The sequence below is a fragment of the Pecten maximus genome, chromosome 1 (genome assembly GCF_902652985.1).
Source record: "Pecten maximus chromosome 1, xPecMax1.1, whole genome shotgun sequence".
NCBI classification, from domain to species: domain Eukaryota; kingdom Metazoa; phylum Mollusca; class Bivalvia; order Pectinida; family Pectinidae; genus Pecten; species Pecten maximus.
In genome coordinates this window covers 54,292,806-54,317,646 of record NC_047015.1, presented here as the reverse complement: position 1 = coordinate 54,317,646, position 24,841 = coordinate 54,292,806, and the positions used below count along the sequence as shown (strand labels likewise).

The 24,841-nt window shown below is 35.4% G+C and overlaps 1 protein-coding gene across 1 annotated transcript; it reads right to left on the bottom strand.

Annotated features, from left to right (window-relative positions):
- Positions 1-716: 716 nt before the first annotated feature.
- LOC117338151 (GTPase IMAP family member 7-like) lies at positions 717-7,499 on the bottom strand. Its single transcript, XM_033899378.1, has 4 exons — positions 7,436-7,499; positions 4,879-5,110; positions 4,152-4,259; positions 717-3,127 (listed from the first exon to the last, which is right to left on the bottom strand). The coding sequence occupies exons 2-4, from the start codon at positions 5,099-5,101 to the stop codon at positions 1,995-1,997; spliced, it is 1,464 nt and encodes a 487-aa protein (XP_033755269.1). The 5' UTR covers positions 5,102-5,110; positions 7,436-7,499; the 3' UTR covers positions 717-1,994.
- Positions 7,500-24,841: the final 17,342 nt, after the last annotated feature.

Here is a 24,841-nt window from a genome sequence, read left to right as displayed (position 1 = left end):
CATTTTGATATTTGGACTACAAAGAGACAATCAAGGAAGCAAAATACATACATGTATTATTCATGTGTAAAGTGAAAAGTCACCTACTGAACAAAGGCTCATTTTGGCGTACTAAAATTTTACCGCTCTACCGACTTTTAACAGATTGAGGGAATGGTGAATTGACGCATCCACCTTTTTGCGTGTAATTCAGCTCAATCAACCAACTATCATTCACGCGGTAAAATATGTTACCGCTAAAATAAGATTACCACTAAAATAAGATTACCACTAATATGATTGCCGCTAAATATAATTACCGCTAAAATATGTACGTTTACAGTAAGATCTCAATGGATTACATACAAATGAGTTCCATTATCAAGTTTTTTTGGCGATGGGTCTTGGGGCCAAAATTTCGGAAAATGAAATGATTGTAGCAAATTTTGCAATCTTTCGAGGATAACAATTTCGATATGGGGGATGGGGGGGGATAGCATAGGCGTTTATTTAAGGCTATGTTAATGTCATTGTTCGAAGGGGGGGGGGGGGGGGGGGGGTCCTCACAACAGGACACAACATCCACCCACCCTGGATCCGCTACTGCAAAGGTTATACCTCTTTTCCTCCGCAGAAATTTGAGATAGATATACGTAAACCTACCATCAATATATTATTGACAAATAACTTACACAAAAAAATAAGTTCATAAATTTATTGAAAAAAAAACAACCAACAACAAAAAAACATTTATATTAAATAATCGACACATTACATTTTAATAACATTTAATTAAATTACTTTACAAAATGAAAAGCAGGTCGGGAATTTTTAAACAAAAATCACCTGGCGATACCAGCATCATTTTCATAAGGAGGGACTAAAGTTGAACCCTTTGTTGATTTAAGCGACCCGTTAGCAATATGTTAAGTTAGAATAGGTTCAATATTGCTATCAGGTTAAGAGATTAACAGACACGATTAGCATCGTTAACATCACGAACTCTAATAAGAACTTGGGTTGTGACAACAGAATCCAAAATGTATCCTAATCTTAAATGACTTTTTAGTTTTTTTCATTCTTACTACATGCTAGTATTGAAGATCATCGTCAGACATAATTCTGATTTGTAGCAAAGGTTAAACGGGTGCTAACATTTTGTTTCGATATACGTCCGAACTAGAGGTCAACTTTAACAAACCGTAAAGTGTGTACGGAGAGATTATGGGATGGCAATGAAGACTGACTCACATGATTGTTTACGCTATGGCATTGATAAAGGAGAAAGTCAATAGTTACTACCGCTAAGAACTAACAATTTATGGTATGGTATCTACCAACGATAGCTGGTAAACTATCGACGGGAAGTAACATCTCTCCATTTAAAGAGACGTAACTGTAAAGGTCTATCATGTTGACTTTATCTTGATATTGCTTATTAGGGAACAACCAACCAATTGAAAAAATAGACTTTTAAAACATCCCCTGTGTATTGAAAGTTGAGTCAGGGATAAAATGTCTGGCAGCCACTGATTGGCCAATATGTTATGAAGTAACAAAATAGATATATAGCCTGATAGGTAACTATCTATAAGAAATGGAGATATAAATTTTGTAAGTCCGCATTATTTTTTTCCCAAAAGTTCAGGTAATAATAATTTACATGTAAACATTTCAAACTTCTGAATTGTTTTACTGCGAAATTCACCCATTTTCAAAATGGCCACCCTGGACAAAATTTGAGCTGAAGGACCCAACTTTTTTTTTTATTTTACGTGTTATATGAGACCCTAAACGTTTATTATAAACCATAATTGCCATATTGAATTCAAGAATTTTAATGATATACTCCAAAACGTTTACACTGAAGTCTATGGGAAAACAATTGGTTGATTGGCCCCTATTAGAGGATTGACGTATCTGTTCGTTTGATGATGATATTTTTGGTGTCATGGTAGATAAATCATAAGTTATTCCCGCCATCGATGTTTTCATCATCACGAAGGGGTCAAAGTCTAGAACGGTTTAAATGTATTATACACTTGCCAAATACCCCATCCCAGCTCCGCAGCTCCCTTGATCATTGTAAACACTGCTTCCGCCTTTGACGATGCAACCATAAAGTTTACATTGCTTTCATATTTCTTATCTAATGCCTTTGAATGATGTACTATACTTTGGTCTCTTTCTCTTAAACATCTTTGACGCTGGTGTTCGGCATCTTCCGCTTTTCCCTGGTATTGCTGAACCTCTTGTTGAACTCTTTCCAATTCCCTTTTCACTTCCTCAATTTTTTCATCTTTCATATGCTTGTCGGTCAACTTTTCCTCCATCATTTCCTTTTCTTTAATGAGATCGTTCATCTTCTGTTCTGCCATATTTTTTTCAGCCTCCAGAAAATCTGCATTCTCTTGATATTCTTCCTCTAACTGTCTTTTCATTTCTTCTTTTTCCTTTTGTTTTTCTTTGTCCTTTTGACGTCTTACTTCTTCCTCCCTTTCACGACACTTTCTCTCGGCTGTCTCATACATCTCATTCGTGTAGTACTGGCCGCCATGTTCTTCTACAAGGGCATTGACGAGCTCCATCACTTCCCTAGCATCTCTGTCGCGGGAACTTCTGTCCGAAGTGTTATCGACAGCAATACAGCGTTTGTTACATTTTTTTAAAATGTCCTTTAATGAAGATGGTATCGTCTGTAGGAACCCCTCAAAAGACTGCTTGTTTTTCTCCAAGACATCTCTCCCCGTGAATACTAAAATCATATAATTGAACATGTCTTCCCCAAAAACTTCTTCGTAATGCTTGACAGTGTCGTTTTCTTCCGGCGTGAACCTCCCTGCCTGAATTACCAAAAGAAATACATGCGGACCAGGCAACGACAAGCTGATACATTTAGCAACTTCTTTCAGGATTTCCTTGTTGGGTACACTTGTATCAAACGCCCCAGGAGTATCAACTAAAAGCATATTTTTCCCAAACCCTAAAGCTGAATCTTCTTGGCATTTCTCTGTAACTGATGAAGCTGCAAAGTTCGTCTCAAAAGAATCTTTGCCTAGAATGGTATTTCCTGTCGCACTTTTCCCGGATCCAGTTTTTCCGAGAAACACCATTCGTAAATCGTGTCGCTCTTCTTCATTGCAGGACCCTGATTTAAAATAAAACCAGAATTAGAGACCCCTTTGTTTCAGCAGCGAACAATTATAATGAATAATCGGTATCAACTGTTACTTTTTAATCGTTTCATAAGTGACATAGAGATTAACTAATTATACCCATCCATTAGCTTCTATTTGATGTGGTATAGTCAGTCGAAAATTTACATATGGTTCTATCTTCCTTTAATCATGTTTCTCTTTTCTTTAGTTTGATTTCTTCTTTCCCCGAAATTTTAAGGGTTTAAAGTCCGTACTACTGCCTGGGTCACATGGGAATGGTTGTCAAAGTGACACCAACAGGAGAGAGTGCAGAACTCAGATTCCAGGATTCCAAAACAAGCGGGATCACTTTATGTCCCATCCCACCACCTTAATTAGAGGTTAAGTGAAGGGAATAACTTTCATTAGCCACTAAGGACTAACATACAGTGGAACACGTCTGATCTTATTCTTAGATTTCCCGGTGTCCCCTCAACAGAAGACATCTGAGGAACCAAAACAGAAACAAAAACCCATAAAAAAATAACGAAAAACAAAAAACAGAAAAACAAACAAAAACAAAAAACCAGAAAAAAAAACAACTAAGGAAAGCAATGTTCGAAAAACAGCGATTCCATATCTTCAGTTACTGCAAAGGTTTTGTCAATTTTCACTCTCTGTCCTGGAATAACGCATGAAAACTTTACCTTAGTTGCAACGCGGACGACGTCGGACGAAGCACGATGATAACAAATCATCGTGGCTCTTCGAGCCAGGTGACATCAAAAGACTAATTTGACCCTTTGATATACATCAAAAGAACGCCGAGGTTGACATACCAATCAATTGGATAGCTTTGAACTTGGTTATTGCACCTCTCTGAGCTTTATAGAAAGGCGTCATGGACTGGGCTTTTTTCTCAATAGTAATGTTCCTCCGATTTCGCTATAGCATTTTCGAGGAGTGAAGAGAGCGAAAGTGAACTGTCTCCCCTGCAGTGTCAAGAATGGCGACCTTTTAGCTTTGTATACTTACAGTAAGGGACAACCTCTAATAGTTGTTCCATGTCTGGGACATTTTCAGCAGCCTTGACATTTTCAGCAGCCTTGACACATGGCGGATCTGTCATATCTTCCGGAAACACTGTGGAATAAGAAACGTCTTTATATTTTTGCTAGTCGTTTTGACAAGTAGATTGGTATAGAAAATATATCAATTCACACATATATATTTAAAAGAAAATACAGCACCCTTAGAGTTTGAGCATTAGGGAAAAATCACCTGGAGTTACTACTGCATGTGCATCAGAGGCGACCAGTGTGGGAACCCTTTGCAGGATTTGGCTTTTGTTTTTCCTGCCAACAAAATATATTATTGCTGTCCCCATAGCAACATATCGGATGTATGTTTTCGCTTTATTTCATAGTTACTTTTCTTTCGTATTGCCTAAATTAGCCTCGGTCACCCAAAATAGGAAAGTCTTATTTTCAAATTAACAATACGTTTATTTAGTCAGTTGTTACACTGACATGTAATTGTTTCTCTCACATATAAAGCTTAATGTTCCATGACATTGATCAGAATGACGTAACAATCACGCCATATGATCTTGACTGCATCTATACGCTTACAGATGCAGCCAAGATTAGCATTGACACAATGGAAGACGTTGGTGTCAAAGGTAGATAAATCTGGTATCGCTAAATAGTCATTTTATTATATATTTTTTATGGAATCTTACGACATCTATTGTAAAACTTACTTTCAGGACAACAAGCGGGCCCCCATGAACTTGCTTCGTCAACCGGATGTCGGGTTTCTCCACATTTATCCAACAGGTGATTGACACATCGACTAAAGTCATTCTTATTTCTGTTGTCGAGAACTGTGTCATACAGGACGTCATCACTTAGATTCGGAAAGTAAAGAGACAGTGTCTGCTTTAAAGAGACCTGGTCACGGGAAAGCTGTTCTTCCAGCTCCATATTTCACACCTGAAAAAAGAAGTGTGATAAAACATCACGTTCTAGACTAAATAGGTGTAAATAGTTGTATGAACACAAGAACAATAACCTTTATGTTTCCGTTATGGAAATTACGTAAGCATGACTGTAACAAGCCCTGTTTTAATGCGAATACATGGTGTCCGTGTAGGGTGCGTTTATATAACTTACTTTGCAACCTGTTGGCTAACGACACCCCTCCCCCCCCCCCCCCCCCCCCCCCCCCCTCTTCCAACCCGCCCGACCCCCACAACCCCTAACCCCCGACCCCCATGTATATGTCTGGTCTCAGTGCCCAGTCGATGTAAAATTCGATAGTTGATTAAATTGGCAATCTAAATGGGTTTGCCCTGATCTGTTTTCAGTATAATGCGACCGAAGGAGTATCGAACGTACGAAATTTTAGGTATATCAGAGTTACTTCCCTTCGTTTGACTTGGTTAAACAACACAGGGCAAAAGACACTCACAAAGAGGATTGTGTTTAGCTTAATCAAAATGTTAAAAGTTTATTTTGAATTCTACAACTCAAGTGATAATTTGAAAATAATAATGAAAATATCTTTTCACAATTTTCTCTCTAACACACTGCCATAGTATGGAGTTCCATTAAGGCCAAATTTCTGTCTAAGGAGCAATATTGGATATTTGGCCCTAACGCATACCATACTACCTGCATATACAAATGTATATATAGAGAGACTTAAGCCTAGACGAAGTCATTCACGAAATGCACGTGTATGAAACACCGAAGAGCGATAACTGATAGATATGTGTTAGTGTGGAGATTTTAACCACCCCACACTTTTTTTAACTATAGGAAATTGTTTCAAGCACTTGTACGTGTTCAGCAGGCCTTGAATAAACAGAGATTAGATATGTGCATACAAGGTGTCTATTCAGACCGATAAAATTTAATATCACGAGGCTTAGTATATTGCGACACACTCCACCAACGAGTAGATGTAAGTGTGTAAAGATATGTGTTTTATATGTACACGAGTGAATACGGGCTAAAGTACACCAAAATTTGATTGATAGATAAGAATCTTCTTCCCTATTCGTCCGATAACGTGTCCATTGTCAACTGTCGAGCTGAAATTTAACATTACGGACGGTGGGTTGGACGGTTTTGTTAAGTCCCTGTGTGTTATATATACATCTGTTGTCCCTATTCAAACGAAAATGGCGACATGTATGTTTTCATTTGATGGCTTTTATATCAACTCAGATTTGCAGTACGTATTATGCGGGAAACAACACTTAACTCCGAACAGCGTGCATTTGAGGTTTCTATCTTTAATAGGTTTGTTGATTTTGATGCAAGAAATCTAATGAAATCATGTATTCTGAATATTTTGAGCGTTTCTGTGTATAATGTTCTATGATTTTTTTCGACGGTCACATATACCGTAAAGACTAAATATACTTTAGAGATGTAGTAACTTTTAGAATGTATTGTTTCATAATTTTAATAAAATCATAAATTCGATAGATCTAAAATCTAACAAAGGCCTCACTATAATAGATGTCAAAATTTAATGACCAATTGGATCTTTCGTGGATACAGGCATTTCAGGTGCATAGTCCAATTGCTAGCTTTTGTGGCTGTGCGGTTGAGTATCGTGTCTGTGTATCGTAGTTAAGCGACGTCGAGCGTGGTCAGCTCTTAGATGGGTGACCGCTCCGTTGTCCCCCTGTGCATGTTGCATTTGGTGGCAGCGAACGGGCCAGGTATCCTGTAGGATGCCCTCGGACAGCATGGGAAGCACAATGTTCCTGGAGACTTGTTGGTGACCGGGGATCTGGTTATGAGGCGGCACCGCTATGACAACAAGAGGGACAGTTGTGTTTGCTGAGGATGCCAGGTTGAACCCATGGAGGCTTCGGGACGAAACTTTCCACCAAGGGGGTAATGTGATGGTGTCCGATAGCTAGCTTATGTGGCTGTGCGGTTGAGTGTCGTGTCTGTGTATCGTAGTTAAGCAACGTCGAGCGTGGTCAGCTCTTGGAAGAGTGACCGCTCCGTTGTTCCCCCTCTGCACGTTACACAATGACGAGTTCAAAGTTTCCAGCACTGACATATGTGTCCTATAAATTTATCGATGAGAAATTCTGATGGAGTGTATCTACTTTCGGTTTAGAAACATGACGTAACGTTATCACTATCACAGAAACTTATTATATAACCCGTTTATCATCAAAATTCGTGAAATTAAGTTTTGTAAATACAAAAAACAAACGAACGAGATTGAATTTCAACCAAATTCTATCTCAAAAGTTCTAAATGTTTCTTGCGAAGGCTGTAAAAACTTACCGTGTTTACTGTCAACTCAGACATGTCATATCTGCGTCATGATTGTGTATTAATCGAAGTGTCTGTAACAACGACGGTGGTTGGCTCATACATAGCACGTGATATGCAAAAACTCGGTTCGTCAGCTGAATGACCGAAATGCCATAATCAGCGGACGTAAAACCCGGTAAATAAATAAGTTAAGAGAATTTCCACAGCAAGTAAAAATAGCACGTAGAATTTCAATAAACATATAAGACATTGCCAGCTTAATCTTCCACAGTCTCATATTTAAAAGTCCTAAAATTTTCTATCTGTCGGGGGTTTTTTTTATCTTCGTTTTGTTTGTTTGTTTGTTATTGAGCGGACGTAGTGGGATTCGCCAATATTACTTCGTGGAAAATAATTATTGAAACAAAAGATAATGGTTCTTGAATTCAAAGTGATCTGTAATATGATATAGTACGCATATATATACATTTGTATTCGTAGTTCTGTATATTTACTTTCTAAAATACAATTATTTGAAAAATTTGGATAGAGTAATTTCAGCAGACGATATATAAGCTGGGACACATACATAACTTGAAGTATATACTGCTTCGTACCTGATACGCACATAATTATTTCATTTTTAAATACTTTAATTGAAATAAGAATATCAACTATAATTGTCATTACCGGAAAGCTGCATCATCAATATATATCGAGTGCCGGTGTAACGTTGAAAATGGACCCCCGTGGAAAATGGAACCCGGTTCCATTTTCAACGTTGAAAATGGAACCGGGATGCCGTGGAAAACTGACCCTCCTGTTGAAAATGGACCCCATCAGGTCTCTCTTTTCCACGTGTAGCCTGTTGAAAACGGAACCCGTTGAAAAGTGAGCCACATGTACATGTTTCTCTGAATAATAGCACTGTTATAAGATACAAGTCTGTATACAATTAAACAAGCATACAATTTTGATCGATATTGATTAACAATTCGATCTTTGGTGACCCATATAATGACCTTTGGTATATCTTCAAACTGTTGTATAATATGCATATAAAATGTATACAATATTGATCAATATCGGTAAAACATTTGACCTTTGACCTTTGGTGACCCATATTATGACCTTTGGTATAACTTATCACTGTTATCAGATATGCATATGACATGTAAACGATATCGATCGACATTGGTTGAAAACTTGACCTTTGACCTTTGGTGACCCATATAATGACTTTTGGTATATCTTCAAACTGTAATAGGATATGCATATAAAATGTACAAAATATTGATCAACATTTCACCTATGACCTTTGGTGACCCATATAATGACCTTTGGTATAACTTATCACTGTTATCAGATATGCATATGACATGTAAACGATATCGATCGACATTGGTTGAAAACTTGACCTTTGACCTTTGGTGACCCATATAATGACCTTTGGTATATCTTCAAACTGTAATAGGATATGCATATAAAATGTACAAAATATTGATCAACATTTCACCTATGACCTTTGGTGACCCATATAATGACCTTTGGTATAACTTATCACTGTTATCAGATATGCATATGACATGCAAACGATATTGATCGACATTGGTTGATAATTTGACCTTTGACCTTTGGTGATCCATATAATAACCTTTGGTATATCTTCAAACGGTAATAGGATATGCATACAAAATGTATACAATATTGATCAACATTGATTAACAATTTGACATGTGACCTTTGGTGACCGGTATAATGACCTTTGCTATAAATTATGACTTATATAAGTTATGCATATATGTAACATGTACAAGATATTGATCGACATTGATTGACGATGTGACCTGTGACCTTTGATAACCTATATAATAGCCTTTGGTTTATCTTACAACTGTAATAAGATATGCATATAAAATGTATACGATATTGATGGATATTTACCATTGACCTTGGTTGACCCATATAATGACCTTTCGTATAAATTCAAACAATAATAAGATAATCATGTATATTATATTCATCGACATGAATAAACAATTTCTCCTATTAAGCGTTCGTTTTTTTTTTTTTGTTCGTTGTTTTGTTTTGTTTAGTTGTTTTTTTGGGGGGGGGGGGGGGGGGGGGGGGGGGGGGGGGGGTCGTAAACCGAGATCCGCTGTAACATTTGAATATGGAACCGGGGTCATTTTCAGCAAATGATATGCAAATGGGTCAGTATGTTGTGGTGTCCATTTTCAACGTTGAACATGGAACCGGTGTCATTTTCAGCAAATGATGTGGAAATGGGTCAGTATGTTGTGGGGTCCATTTTCAACGTTAAATATGGAACTGGGGTCATTTAAAAAAAAATGATATGGAAATGGGTCAGTATGTCGTGGTTCAATTTCCCTTCGGGCAGGTGAGCTAAAAACATTTAATACAATGGAAATATTGAAACATACTATCGATAGTATTTAGGTTTAAACGTTTAGGTGTGAATCAACATTGCATATAAAACAAAACACAAATAAGAAAGAAAGACTATCATCAGGTTATATAAAATTAAACATTGTATTTAATCACATCATTGACATCACTCTATATTTTTCTATATCTATATCTATTAGTCTTTTCTAATCAGAAAAAATAATGTTAACTTTAAAAACTTTTAATTCAAACGGAGTACATTTAAATGGTAAAAGACTCTTAGAAGGTGTGAACTTTAAATTACTCCCTCTGTTCCAATAGTGTGGGGACTGATAATCCATCAACTTCGCTAGCCAAGGGTGTTCAATACGATACTCTCCTTTTCAGTGAAAAGGAGAGTATCGTATTGAACACCCTTGGCTAACGAAGTTGATAATCCATATGCCGTCAAGAACAATATGATAATGATTGAATACAGTAAAACCCCACTTACTCGAACCCGGTTTACTCGAATACCCTCATTCGTCGAACATTTCCTTTCGTCCCGACAGAGTTCATACGTATTAAATCTACCTCGAATTACTCGAATACTATGTATCCCCGAACCTCGATCAGGTCCACACGAATTCGAGTAAGTGGGGGTTTACTGTATATGAATGTGCATTATAGATACACTTTGCAACGGAAGCTTTCATAAACTTTTGCATCAAATAAATTTAAACTGTCATTATTGCTCAATAAGAAATAACCATTTCTCTTCTTTTTTTAGTCCAAGCACCAAAAACCATAAGAAATATATAATGGGCAATATCATAGATTTAGAATATGAGACAATGCGTCAGCAGTGGCGTCATTGATAACTACAGTATACATTGTATACATATCTGGTTAATACGATATGAAGTCATCGTTACATTCATTAAGTATGGAAAATGATGTCATAGGTAATTATATATATACATTGTATAACATGGGACATATCAACATCGAATACTGTGTAGCATAATTATGCTATGTTAAATCACCAGGAAACAACAATGCTCAAGAACTGGCATTGTCATCTATGAAGATATGGCGACGGTTATCAGTAATTATGCACAATTTGAGACCTGATGTCATTGGTTACTACAAAGCATGCGAGACATGGTGTCAAAAGTAATAGAAATAAACTGTGCAGGAGCTCTGATAGATATACCCCATACCCCCACAAAGTGGTCTAGAGTGATATGTGGTCCTAAAATGGACCCCACAACATACTGACCCCTTTCCATATTATTTTTAAAAAGTAACCCCGGTTCCATATTCAACGTTGAAAATGGACCCTACAACAAACTGACAAATTTCCATATTTTTTTTAAAATTGACCCCGGTTCCATATTCAACGTTGAAAATGGACCCAGCAACATACTAACCCATTTCCATATCATTTGCTGAAAATGACCCCGGTTCCATATTCAACGTTGAAAATGGACCCCACGACATACTGACCCACTTCCATATTATTCACTGAAAATGACCCCGGTTCCATATTCAACGTTGAAAATGGACCCCACGACATACTGACAAATTTCCATATTATTTACTGAAAATGACCCCGGTTCCATATTCAACGTTGAAAATGGACCCCACGACATACTGACCCATTTCCATATTATTTACTGAAAATGACCCCGGTTCCATATTCAACGTTGAAAATGGACCCCACAACAAACTGACAAATTTCCATATTTTTTTTTAAATTGACCCCGGTTCCATATTCAACGTTGAAAATGGACCCCAGCAACATACTAACCCATTTCCATATCATTTACTGAAAATGACCCCGGTTCCATATTCAACGTTGAAAATGGACCCCACGACATACTGACCCACTTCCATATTATTCACTGAAAATGACCCCGGTTCCATATTCAACGTTGAAAATGGACCCCACGACATACTGACCAATTTCCATATTATTTACTGAAATGACCCGAGTTCCATATTCAACGTTGAAAATGGACCCCACGACATACTGACCCATTTCCATATTATTTACTGAAAATGACCCCGGTTCCATATTCAACGTTGAAAATGGACCCCACAATATACTGACCCATTTCCATATCATAAGTTTAAAATTACCCCGGTTCCATATTCAACGTTGAAAATGGACCCCACGACATACTGACCAACTTCCATATTATTCACTGAAAATGACCCCGGTTCCATATTCAACGTTGAAAATGGACCCCACAATATACTGACCCATTTCAAGATATTTTTTTTAATGGCGCAGTTCCATATTCAACGTTGAAAATGAACCCCACAATATACTGACCCATTTCCATATTATTTACTGAAAATGACCCCGGTTCCATATTCAACGTTGAAAATGGACCCCACAATATACTGACCCATTTCCATATCATAAGTTTAAAATTACCCCGGTTCCATATTCAACGTTGAAAATGGACCCCACGACATACTGACCAACTTCCATATTAGTCACTGAAAATGACCCCGGTTCCATATTCAACGTTGAAAATGGACCCCACAATATACTGACTCATTTCCATATTATTTACTGAAAATGACCCCGGTTCCATGTTCAACGTTGAAAATGGGCCCACGACTTACTGACCCATTTCAATAATTTTTTTAATGACCCCGGTTCCATATTCAACGTTGAAAATGGACCCCACAGCATACTGACCAATTTCCATATTATTTACTGAAAATGACCCCGGTTCCATATTAAACGTTGAAAATGGACCCCACAATATACTGACCCATTTCCATATTATTTACTGAAAATGACCCCGGTTACATATTCAACGTTGAATATGGACCCCACGACATACTGACCCATTTCAATAATTTTTTTTAATGACCCCGGTTCCACATTCAACGTTGAAAATGGACCCCACAGCATACTGACCAATTTCCATATTATTTACTGAAAATGACCCCGGTTCCATATTCAACGTTGAAAATGGACCCCACAATATACTGACCCATTTCCATATCATTAGTTTAAAATGACCCCGGTTCCATATTCAACGTTGAAAATGGACCCCACGACATACTGACCAACTTCCATATTAGTCACTGAAAATGACCCCGGTTCCATATTCAACGTTGAAAATGGACCCCACAATATACTGACTCATTTCCATATTATTTACTGAAAATGACCCCGGTTCCATGTTCAACGTTGAAAATGGGCCCACGACTTACTGACCCATTTCAATAATTTTTTTAATGACCCCGGTTCCACATTCAACGTTGAAAATGGACCCCACAGCATACTGACCAATTTCCATATTATTTACTGAAAATGACCCCGGTTCCATATTCAACGTTGAAAATGGACCCCACAATATACTGACCCATTTCCATATCATTAGTTTAAAATGACCCCGGTTCCATATTCAACGTTTAAAATGGACCCCACGACATACTGACCAACTTCAATATTATGTACTGAAAATGACCCCGGGTCCATATTCAACGTTGAAAATGGAACCCACGATATACTGACCCATTTCCATATCATTTGCTGAAAATTACCCCGGTTATTAGATTTTCAGTGACACCAGTTCCATATTCAAACGTTATAGTGGATCTTGGTTAATTAATAAATTACCAAAAACATAATTGGACAAATCTATGTCGATCAATATCGTATACATGTTTTATGTAGCTTATGACAGTTAATATTTATACAATATGTCATTATATGTGTCACCAAACTTTAAAGGTCAATGTCGATTAACATCGTATACGTAAGAGTATGCATATCAAATAACAGTTTGAAGTTTATACCAAAGGTCATTAAAATTGACACCAAAGGTCACAAGTCAGATTTTTTCAAAAATATGGACCAACGTCGTGAACATGCCATATGCGTATATAGTTGAAAGTTACACAAAAGGTCATTATATGGGTCACCAAAGATCATAGGTCAAAATGTTTATCAATGTCGATCTATATCGTTTTCATGCTATGTGGATAATATATAGCAGTGATAAGTTATACCAAAGGTCAAATTGTGTTTCAATGTTGATCAATATCATATACATTTCATATATATAACCTATTACAGATTGAATATATACCAAAGGTCATTATATGGCTCACCAAAGGTCAAAGGTTGAATTGTGTACCAATGTCGATCAATATCGTGAACATGTTAAGTGAATATCTTATAACAGTAATGAGTTATAGCAAAGGTCATTATATGGGTCACAATAGGTCACAGTTCCAATTGTTAATCAATGTCGATCAAAATCGTGTTCATGTTACATGAATATCTTATACCAGTGTAAAGTTATTTCAAAGGTCATTTTATGGGTCACCAAAGGTCACAGGTCAAATTATTAATTAATGTGGACCAATGTCGTATACATTTCATATGCATAACTTACAACGGTGATGAGTTATACGAAAGGTCATTATCTGGGTCACCAAAGGTCAAAGGTTGAATTGTGTACTAATGGCGATCAATATCGTGTACATGTTAAATGAATATCTTATAACAGTAATGAGTTATAGCAAAGGTCATTATATGGGTCACAAGAGGTCACAGGTCAAATTGTTAATCAATGTCGATCAAAATCGTGTTCATGTTACATGAATATCTTGTAACAGCGTTAAGTTATTTCAAAGATCATTTTATGGGTCACCAAGGGTCAAAGGTCAAATTATTAATCAATGTCGATCAATATCGTATACATCCCATATACATATTATATTTCAGTTTGAATATATACCAAAGGTCATTATATGGGTCATCAAAGGTCACAGGTCAAATTATTAATTTATGTGGACCAATGTCGTATACATTTCATATGCATAATTTATAACGGTGATGTGTTATACGAAAGGTCATTATCTGGGTCACCAAAGGTCAAAGGTTCAATTGTGTACCAATGGCGATCAATATCGTGTACATGTTAAATGAATATCTTATAACAGCGATGAGTTATAGCAAAGGTCATTATATGGGTCACAAGAGGTCAAAGATCAAATTGTTAATCAATGTCGATCAATATCGTATACATTCACTATGCATATCATAATTTAGTTTGAATATATACCAAAGGTCATTATATGGGTCACCAAAGGTCACAGGTCAAATTCTTAATTAATGTGGACCAATGTCGTATACATTTCATATGCATATCTTATAACGGTGATAAGTTATACGAAAGGTCATTATCTGGGTCACCAAAGGTCAAAGGTTAAATTGTTTATCAATGACGATCAATATCGTGTACGTGCCATATGAATATCTAAGAACAGTGATAAGTTTTACCAAAGGTCATTATATGGGTCACCAAAGGTCACAGGTAAAATTGCTAACTAATGTCGATCAATGTCGTATACATTTTATATGCATATTTTAAAACAGTGTAAAGTTATACGAAAGGTCATTATCAGGTTCAATTAAGGTCACGGGTCAAATTATCAATCAATGTCGATAAATGGTATACATGTATAGGGACATCTTATTTAAAGTAATGCTAATGGTCATTATCTGGGTCACCAGATGTCACGAGTTAAAGTGTTAATCAATGTACATAATTATTATATACATTTTATATACACTTCTCATAACAGCCTAATGTGATATCAAAGGTCACCTAAGGTCACGGGCCATTTTATTTTACCATTGCCCTTCAATATCGTTTATACATTGTAGCATGTAAGCATATCTTATCGCAACGTCCATGACAATATAAACTAGTACCGAGATCCAATACTTTTATGTGGTTCTATATTCAACGAGGTCCATTTTCAACGGGTATGTAAAGAAAATTTAATATTTGGTTCCGTTTTCCACGGCATCCCGGTTCCATTTTCAACGTTGAAAATGGACCCGGGTTCCATTTTCCACGGGGGTCCATTTTCAACGTTACACCGGAAGGGAAATGATATGTAAAAAAAAAAAAAAAAAAAAATCAGCATTGGTCAAGACGATTGATAATACACGATATATCCTAAATGATCCAGCCGATTAAAAGACCAACAAACAAAAACTCATAATATCATAATCCCATATACAACAATACAATTATAAGAATCACTTAGTCATGGCAAGGTCTACTCCCGAACGCGGCTTTTTTTAAAATGTCCACAATCTACTTGCATACCTTAACTTGTATAACTTACAAATAAATAAAATAAAATAATAATAAATAAATAAATAAATAAATAAGTATATACCTATGTATTTATTGCACTAGAGCCTTTCTGGGTAAGTTTTGGGAAGTTGAAAACAAATGTTGATACCAATACATATTATGATTTATATATTCTATTAGCATTCCGTTATTACATTCGATGAAATAGAATATTTTTTGAAACAGCAGTATCAAGGTTTTTGCTGGCATACTATGGGGAGTACAAGTGTCACACTTCTGACAAGCCCGAGTTTCCTGTTGCCCTGACACCATGTCTGCCTACACCAGACATGGTGTCAGGGCCAGAGGAAACTCGGGCCAACTTCTGACATGAAATCATCTATTTCAATAGCAAGTAACATTTCCCTGGAAATGTTGTCATGTTCCTTAAGAAAAATATATAACTATATATATAAAGGGGAAAAAAAGTAAATCCAAATACGAATGTAGATCCGTACAATCTCGTCGATGACGAGCACAGGTAAAACGCTTACAGGTACGGCCTGACAAAACCACAAACTGCACGTGCAGAATCACACATCGAGACATACCGGCCCCGATCGATTCAATATAACGAAATGAAATTAATTCTCGACTCGCTGGTAAACATCGGAATCAGGACAGATGTTGTCATCTGACCAAGAAGGTAGGTGGTGCTTCAAAATTTATAAACACATCAAATATGCACAGGGGCTCGGTTTCGGGAATTTTGAGCGATATGAAATAAAACTTACAATGGGTAGGGTGGTTGGGGTTGGGATTTGGAGTGGGAGTGGGGGTAAAAGGGGGTGGGTTTGTTGGGGTTTATTGATTATTAACTGATGCCAAATATTTCTCAAAATCCCGAAGCCGAGCTGGATGTCACCAGTATGATTCAGTGAGATCGTACTATAAAGTCGACATCACACGCTATCATAAGGAAACATTAAACACGAATATATCTCAGTCTCCCGATCCATCTCACAGACAAAGGGACTGACAAGGTGGATCGTGCTACTTGTACTCCCCATATTACGCCAGCATAAATACAATATAATAACGGAATCATTAAAAAGTATAAGATCAAGACACATAATTTAAGGCGGGGACAGGGGATCACAGTTAAGGAGTCTTCCTTACATTCTTTAACGCCTTTCTCTGTAAAATTATGTCTTCCTTAAATTCTTTAACGCCTTTCTCTGTAAAATTATGTCTTCCTTAAATTCTTTAACGCCTTTCTCTGTAAAATTAACGCATTTCTCTGTAAAATTAACGCCTTTCTGTGTAAAATTATGTCTTCCTTAAATTCTATAACGCCTTTCTGTGTAAAATTAACGCCTTTCTCTGTAAAATTATGTCTTCCTTAAATTCTATAACGCCTTTCTCTGTAAAATTATGTCTTCCTTAAATTCTATAACGCCTTTCTCTGTAAAATTAACGCCTTTCTGTGTAAAATTATGTCGTCCTTAAATTCTTTAACGCCTTTCTCTGTAAAATTATGTCGTCCTTAAATTCTTTAACGCCTTTCTCTGTAAAATTATGTCGTCCTTAAATTCTATAACGCCTTTCTCTGTAAAATTAGAAGCTAAGGATTTTACTGAAGTTAAGAAATATTGACAAAAATGGCCCTGGTCTAGAAAATAACCATTGTCACGGAAAGGGAAAGCCCGACTTTCCGCTGGCCCTGACACCATATCTGCCAGCCCGAGTTTCCTCTGACCTTGACACCATGTCTGGTGTAGGGCCAGAGCGCACTGATATATTTTAACATTTTTAACATATAACAAATGCCTTTGCTGGTTGGTGCAGGATATCATCTTAATCAACAATTCAATAACATTGTCAGTCAGAGGGCCATCATCTTCGCTAGCCAATATTTCGTGAACTGTAAAGTAATCAGAAGCCTTGGCTAGCGAAGATGAATGGCCCGGGGTAGCGGGGTAGCACATCAACTCCGCCGAAGCCATTCTCAGCCCTTGCCCGTGTTGTGAGAAAGAAGGAGGGAATCGCCAGCAATGACAATTTGTTTATTCTCGTAAACAGTACAGTGTAGAGAATAAGAATACAGACAAATGGATAAAAATGAAACACAGGATGGACATCAGTATTGTGATTTAATTATTATAATTATATCAATAATGAATTTAGCCAATAAAATACATATGTAGCTTCATTTTTAGTTACGTAATTGAATAATGCATGAAAATCAAATGTATTTGGTGTTACATAATAATATCTAGACATACATGTATATTTCCGTCTACCATAAGTATAAGTTGCTGATCACAGTAAAATAGATAATGAAATTGGTCGCCTATTTCTCTTAAATTACATAAAGTACATATTCTATGTTCCCGTGGTATATTAGACCATCTACCACTTTCAATCGGTATTTTTGTATTACCTGTTCTAAAAAGGTATGGTCGTTTTGCGCCTATCCTGACCTAGGCTACGTACACCGATAGCCTGGGCTAAAAATACAGGTAAAATATCACGTGACCCCAGTGATTCCCACACTACCAAAATAGATCGCCATGGTCCATTGGCGCGTTGTACTTAGTGAACGGATTACGCTGTATGTACTCAATCAATACCATATAAAATAAAGTAAAATTGACATGTTTAATATGAATTTTACACAACCCATCCATGTATGCCTGTTGTCGACGCTGCAGCTCATTTACATTTGACTTTTTAAGATACGGGGTATATCGGTTAAGGTTTTACTCTCTTTTTTTTTATCAAAATTTTCTATCACAACATTTTCATATTTATACTAAATATTTATAGTAGATATTTTAATGTTACAAATATCTTTAAAATACGATAAAGAAAAAAAAAATGGTATTAAGAAATATGATAAAAGATACAATTTGGTGATTCGAACTCCAAACTTTTGGGTTGCTAATCATAAGCGATGGTTCTACCATATGAGCTATGCGGACTTATGACATTGAGATGTTTATGTTATCACATACATGTATAGTCAGTCTAGGTAGTGCTGAATTAAAATATTTTATCAACTACGTTTTTTCAATTTTCGGTGCCAGCGCATCGGAGGATCACTTTTTAAGATTAGGATTTTAGTTGTCTTTTGGTAAATAGAATAAAATAAGACATTGTAAAAGTTGGTCTTCCGATGCGCTCTATGTCAAAAAATGATATAAATGCGGGAAATCCCCCCTCGAAAGTTGCAAATAGCCCGATGATGCAACTTTATGGTCATTTAATGAAATATCCATTGTAATGAACAAACACATTTTTCGCAAATAAGAATATTTATATGTTATAGATTTAAGGTTTGTATTCAAAAACTCAGTTTTAAACATTTATTTTTTTATTTTGAAAACGGTCATAGTTAGGTCGAAACAGGCCAATATGCGCCATACCTCTTTACAGTACGTTTTGGCTAATTTGAGAGGGAGTTCTATTAAATAATTCTCTAAACACAGTTGAGTCTTGTAAATTCTATAATTGATTCCTTTCGCGGAAGAAAAAAAATCATTTCTCCAGTTTGCTAAAAAAAAATGCCTTAAGTTAATAAAATATTGTACTATTCAGCCAATTTATACTTGAAACTCTTGACTGTTAAATATATCTAATGATCTATATTCTTCAAGGCATCATCTACATGTAACAGTGGTACCTGATTAAGGTTACTAAACTGATTGTGTATAAGCTCTTGTTGTGTACACTCAATTCTGTTTTATTTAATTATTTATTTATTTATTTATTTTTCAAATGTATTCAATTTCATTTTTATTATTAATAACAGTTTTTCGTGCTTTTGCCTAATTAAGGTATGAGCAGTTTTAAAACAATAAAATAAGTCCTTTGTTACGGACAGTAATATGAGAGGAACATGAAACGACCAGACCAGGACTCGAATCCGGGACCTCCGAACACAAAAAATGTTCGCTAACATATCATTTTTACGTGTGTTCAGTAAATACGATAAATAGAGCCAGCAAATGCTACCGATTTCCGCTTCCGCCACGATGGATGTATAATGTGTAATATGTATAAATACCAACCATCTTCTCTACGTAAAAAAAAACGTGTTCCGCATTGTTCATCTTCTTTTCTTCTACAGGGTGTGAAAAGCAAGTTTTCAACCCGATAAAAAAAGCTTTTGACATTACGTTATCTGTGAATGTAAACATAACAATGACAGGAAAGAAAGTGCTACAAATTTTGACAAATAACTTTCATTGTCAACATAGATGATCCAGGATACCCATGCCTTGACATTGTTTTTGACCTTTCACATCCCCAGTTGACCTTCTTTCCCGCTGCCACAGAGAGAGCCGCATCGACACCTTCCACAAATTCAAGTGTCAAGTCTGCATCCGATCCAGACCAACAACAAGTCTTGTCGCTTGTCGCTGCAATTACAATTGGTGAGTAGAGTGGATTTCCTGTCTTCATTTCAAAATTTGTTTCCGATCTATTCACCGGTTCTAAGAAAGGTTAGTCTGAGGTTTTTTGAACCAAATATGCATTTTACTGTTGATAGCTGTTTAGGATTCCAATCCTTTTTTTTTTTTTTTTTTTTTCAAATAGATTATATCATGTGATATATATTTATGTGAAAAAATACTATATAGCCATGGCAGTTCTTTCTTCCCATTTGTAATTTACCACTATATTGGTTTCCAAGCGAGTTACAATGGTATCTTCCTTCATTAATATCAATGAATAAGATTAACCCAATATTTCTTCGTACTCCCAAAATAACGGATATTTGTCATAACTCAAAATGGGGAAGTGAGCTACATTTTTTTTATTTGATCCTGAATAGCGAAACATGACATCACCTGAATTATTTCAACTACATGTACGTAGGTCAAGAAATTTGTTTTCTATTTGCCAATTTGTATATTTGACTTATTCAATTTTCCGAGCTCTCGGGGAATCCGGCATTTTATTTCCATGTTGGATTTATATTGTTTCGCATCCATAAAACACAATGATGAGAGTCATTTGTTCATTTATTAGTAACATACTGTGTATCGGCCTTTCAAGACAAATTAATGAATTCATTAAAGGACGCGGTCATGTATTTCATAGTAAGTCCCCCAAACGAAAATTTGTCTTCTTTCCGCCGTGAAGGTTTCTCGTAAACACTTCACCAGGTCTTCAGCAAAATTTGAAGGAGTATTACTGATGTCCTCTAGATGCGTAAAAATGTCGTTGTCTGCTGACTTCTGATTTTTGGCACATCAATTTTTTCGGACGTTTTTTGCATACGGGAAGCTCGACATTTGATTAAAACACAACAATGTCAACGAGTTGCCGCCATATGACAGCTTTTGATTGGTCAATATCAAAATATCATCCTGTTTTGATGAAAAATGGTATGTAGGTATAGCATGACTCCAGAATCAATGTTGACGTTCGTTTTCTGAATGGAAAAAATGGCCACCATTTACTGACGTTTGTTTTCTAAATGGAAAAAAATGGCCACCATTCGCTGCATGACGTTTGTTTTCTAAATGGATAAAATGGCCACCTTTTCCTGGCGTTTGGTTTGATCCACTAAAATAGTTAGATAAATTTCCTTTGTTCTTTATGGGGCATTGAAACAAAACTAGGTAGATTCAATCAGTAGGACACTCCCAAAAGTCAAATTAAAAGTGATTCCTTAAGGACTCCTTTTTAAAATTCCCGAGATTATCGACCACCTTACCCGTGAAACTTTCGCCCCCTTTTCCTTCTCCCCGATATAAGTATGTTAACACAAAATTTTTATTTCCTTGTGTGCGATATTTAGTCGGGCGTGTTTAATGCTTCCGGATGTCTAACGGTCCTGTTGTATCCACCCAAGTTCGCATTTGACATGGATACTGGAGACCATAACCCATATATTATAAATCATAAGTTTGAATCACATTTTCATTTAAAGGCGTGTATTCTCCGTTTTCGCCGCTCTTTTGGAGGAGATAAAGAGAAAATACCGATGACAGACTAAGTCCAGTCCAGGTAGGCCCACCATTGCTTTGTTACTAATACCAAAGGACAAAAACTTAATCCAGTTTAACAATGTTTCATTAAAAAATAACATCACACATGTGTATAAATCACAAGCAATAATTTTTTTTTTTTTTGCATCAACTTCTATTTGTTAAATAATACATAACATTTAATACTGTGCAAGTGCAAGCATACTTTTATACTATAACGAACATATACCGATTTGAAGAATATTTGTTCATCGTATTATTCAACATGTTTGTTGTCCTATTGTTAAATATTTATCAATGCATTATTGTTAAACAAAACAAAGTATGAAAGCTTTGATTAATTTCCCTTGCCAATACACCTAATCAACAAGCTTCAAAACAAAAATCATTTCTTTATATTTTTGTTAAATCTTATCTGTATGTCATTTTAAAAAAAAAAACGTTGGAATGTTGGATTTCATTCTTTACTAAAGAAATATCAAAAACGGTAGACTTCAAAAAAGTCATAATATAATGTTAAATAAATCTGAAAATATAATTCCTGAATGTGTTTCATTCATGTTTTAGGATGTAGAATTGCTCATGCCGCAGGATATCAATATGTATATCAATTTCTCCATACACTGTAAGCATGCATTAAACAATTGCTCGATCAATCAGCTTCATTGGTTTGGTACAATAGTTCAGTAAACAGACAATACTAGCCGACACATTCAAAAATAAAGACGTGTATATTTTCTTTTATTCTACCTTAACATAACATTATCACTCTTATACAAGTAAAAAATCAAGCATTTATCAAAACTATGAATAACCTTGACCTCTTTCTGACCTATTTTAAGTGATAACCTAAACAATCAAACGTTATAAATTAACATGACATCAAATATTCATATGTATTCATCTAGTACGCATGTCTGATGAAAAATATGACCTTGACCTTATAATTTAAAAAGCATGAACTTGACACTAGCAGCTAGTGATATGACATAGAAAAATTAAATCACCATGGCAACTTTGATTTGATATAGTCTAGATAATACAAAATGTAACTGTGATGGAGATAGGAAATGCAGATATGTATGACCTTGGCAGCCATCAAACGATCAGTGAACCAGCACAATTGACCTTGAACTTTCACATGCACTCCTTACGAATAGAGTCTGAAGACCTAAAGTAAAAGTATAGTTCAATTAAAACTTTACCTATATCTTCGTTTTGATTATCTATTAATATTTCAATGCCTGATTAGCTCACCCGAAAATTGGAACTAATGAAATTCTACCCCAAAATGTCCTTTCAGCAAACTCAATTTTATCTGCGAGTGCACTCCTGGGGTTCTTGTATGCTGTTTCTAGTAATAAAGACGTTTTATTTTAAATTCATACTTTCAATATTTTGGATAAAAATGTATTTGAATAAATCTTGAACAGGTAATACATAAAACAACAAGCTACATTTCTACTTACTCAGTGTAAAATTGATTATCACAGTCTTAAGTATGTAACTTCTGCTAAAATGATACATATTAGAAAACTGAGGGGGAAATATGAAAAAATACAAATAATATGCATGATTACAAAAGTAAATAAATTACTGTGTAAAATATGGGCAAGAAAGCCATACTGGCTAAATAATACAACCTAGCACTTGTAACTAGTGACTGTTTCCAACTCAGCTCAAGAAATCTTTAAAATTTATCTAAACTTATATAACAAATAAACAATTACATACATATATAAATAGGTTCAACTATCGGTAGACTCATACTTCTAGTATCTGTTTAAAGCCTATGTTAAGATAGTAGACAGACAATTAGTGGTTTTCTCATCCGGACGTCAGTTCGTCCGTTACACCTTTGAACATTCATCAAGGATTATATGAAAACTCAAATGTAAGTGTTCTATACCCTAATGTGGAATGTAGGTCACCGTGATCTGTATTTTCCGTTAAATCAACTTTGATTATGCACTGGAATATATGATACATCTTTTACAAACATTTTCTACTTTGTGCAATACCATACTTCTGATTTTCTTTTTTGACAAACTAACCGTCGTCGTCAAAGGATTTGAAAATTAAAATGATGACACCCCTACTCTATTTCAATCTCTTCAATGAATTGTACTAAATGATAAGCATATGAAAACAATAAATGACACGTCTTATGATTTATCATATCAAAATAAACACCTTTTAAAATAAATTATTGATAAGATAAGATATAATTGTTACATGCATGATATTATGTTTTTAATTCATGGCACTTCTACAATGATCACTTTCTTCACTAGATCAGAAATGATTCAAAAATAATTGAACGGAATATACAAGTACGCGTATAATGAAATTCGAATGATTTACCCTAAACTGAATATAAAATAAATATGTCAACAACTTGAAATACCTGTGTACTTACTATATACTAAATATTATGACTCGTGATTTGAAATTTGAAAATAAAATAAATTTTCAACAAATGAAATGTGAAAAATGATTATCTTTCAAACTGAATTCCTTCATATTCATGACGAAACTAAAAACTTAATTATCACATATTGTTTTATTTTACAAGAGTAAAAAATCTAAAACAACGAAAACATCTAAAATTCAAAACTGAATTATTTTATTTGTAATTCATAAATATGTATAATTTATCATCGATATCATATTATAATAGTTACGTTATCAATTTTTATTATTTATATATATATATATTTATAGTAATAATAATAAAAAACACAAACCAGAAATTCATACTTGCGCTTTCAACATGCTAATAAATCCTTTCATTACACCTGAAGAGCTTGCTCTCAAAGCATGTTGAAAGCGCTAGTGTGAATTTCTGGTTTGTGTTTTTCATTATTATTACTATGTATATCCATCACAAGGACATTATATATTTTTAATTATATATT

Coding starts and splice junctions, on each gene's coding strand:
- LOC117338151 (XM_033899378.1), bottom strand. CDS start 5,101: ATGGAGCTGGAAGAACAGCTTTCCCGTGACCAGGTCTCTTTAAAGCAG. Junction 4,260..4,878: donor GCCCGCTTGTTGTCCTGAAA/GTAAGTTTTACA, acceptor CTTATTCCACAG/TGTTTCCGGAAGATATGACA. Junction 3,128..4,151: donor ATTAGAGGTTGTCCCTTACT/GTAAGTATACAA, acceptor ATTTTAAATCAG/GGTCCTGCAATGAAGAAGAG.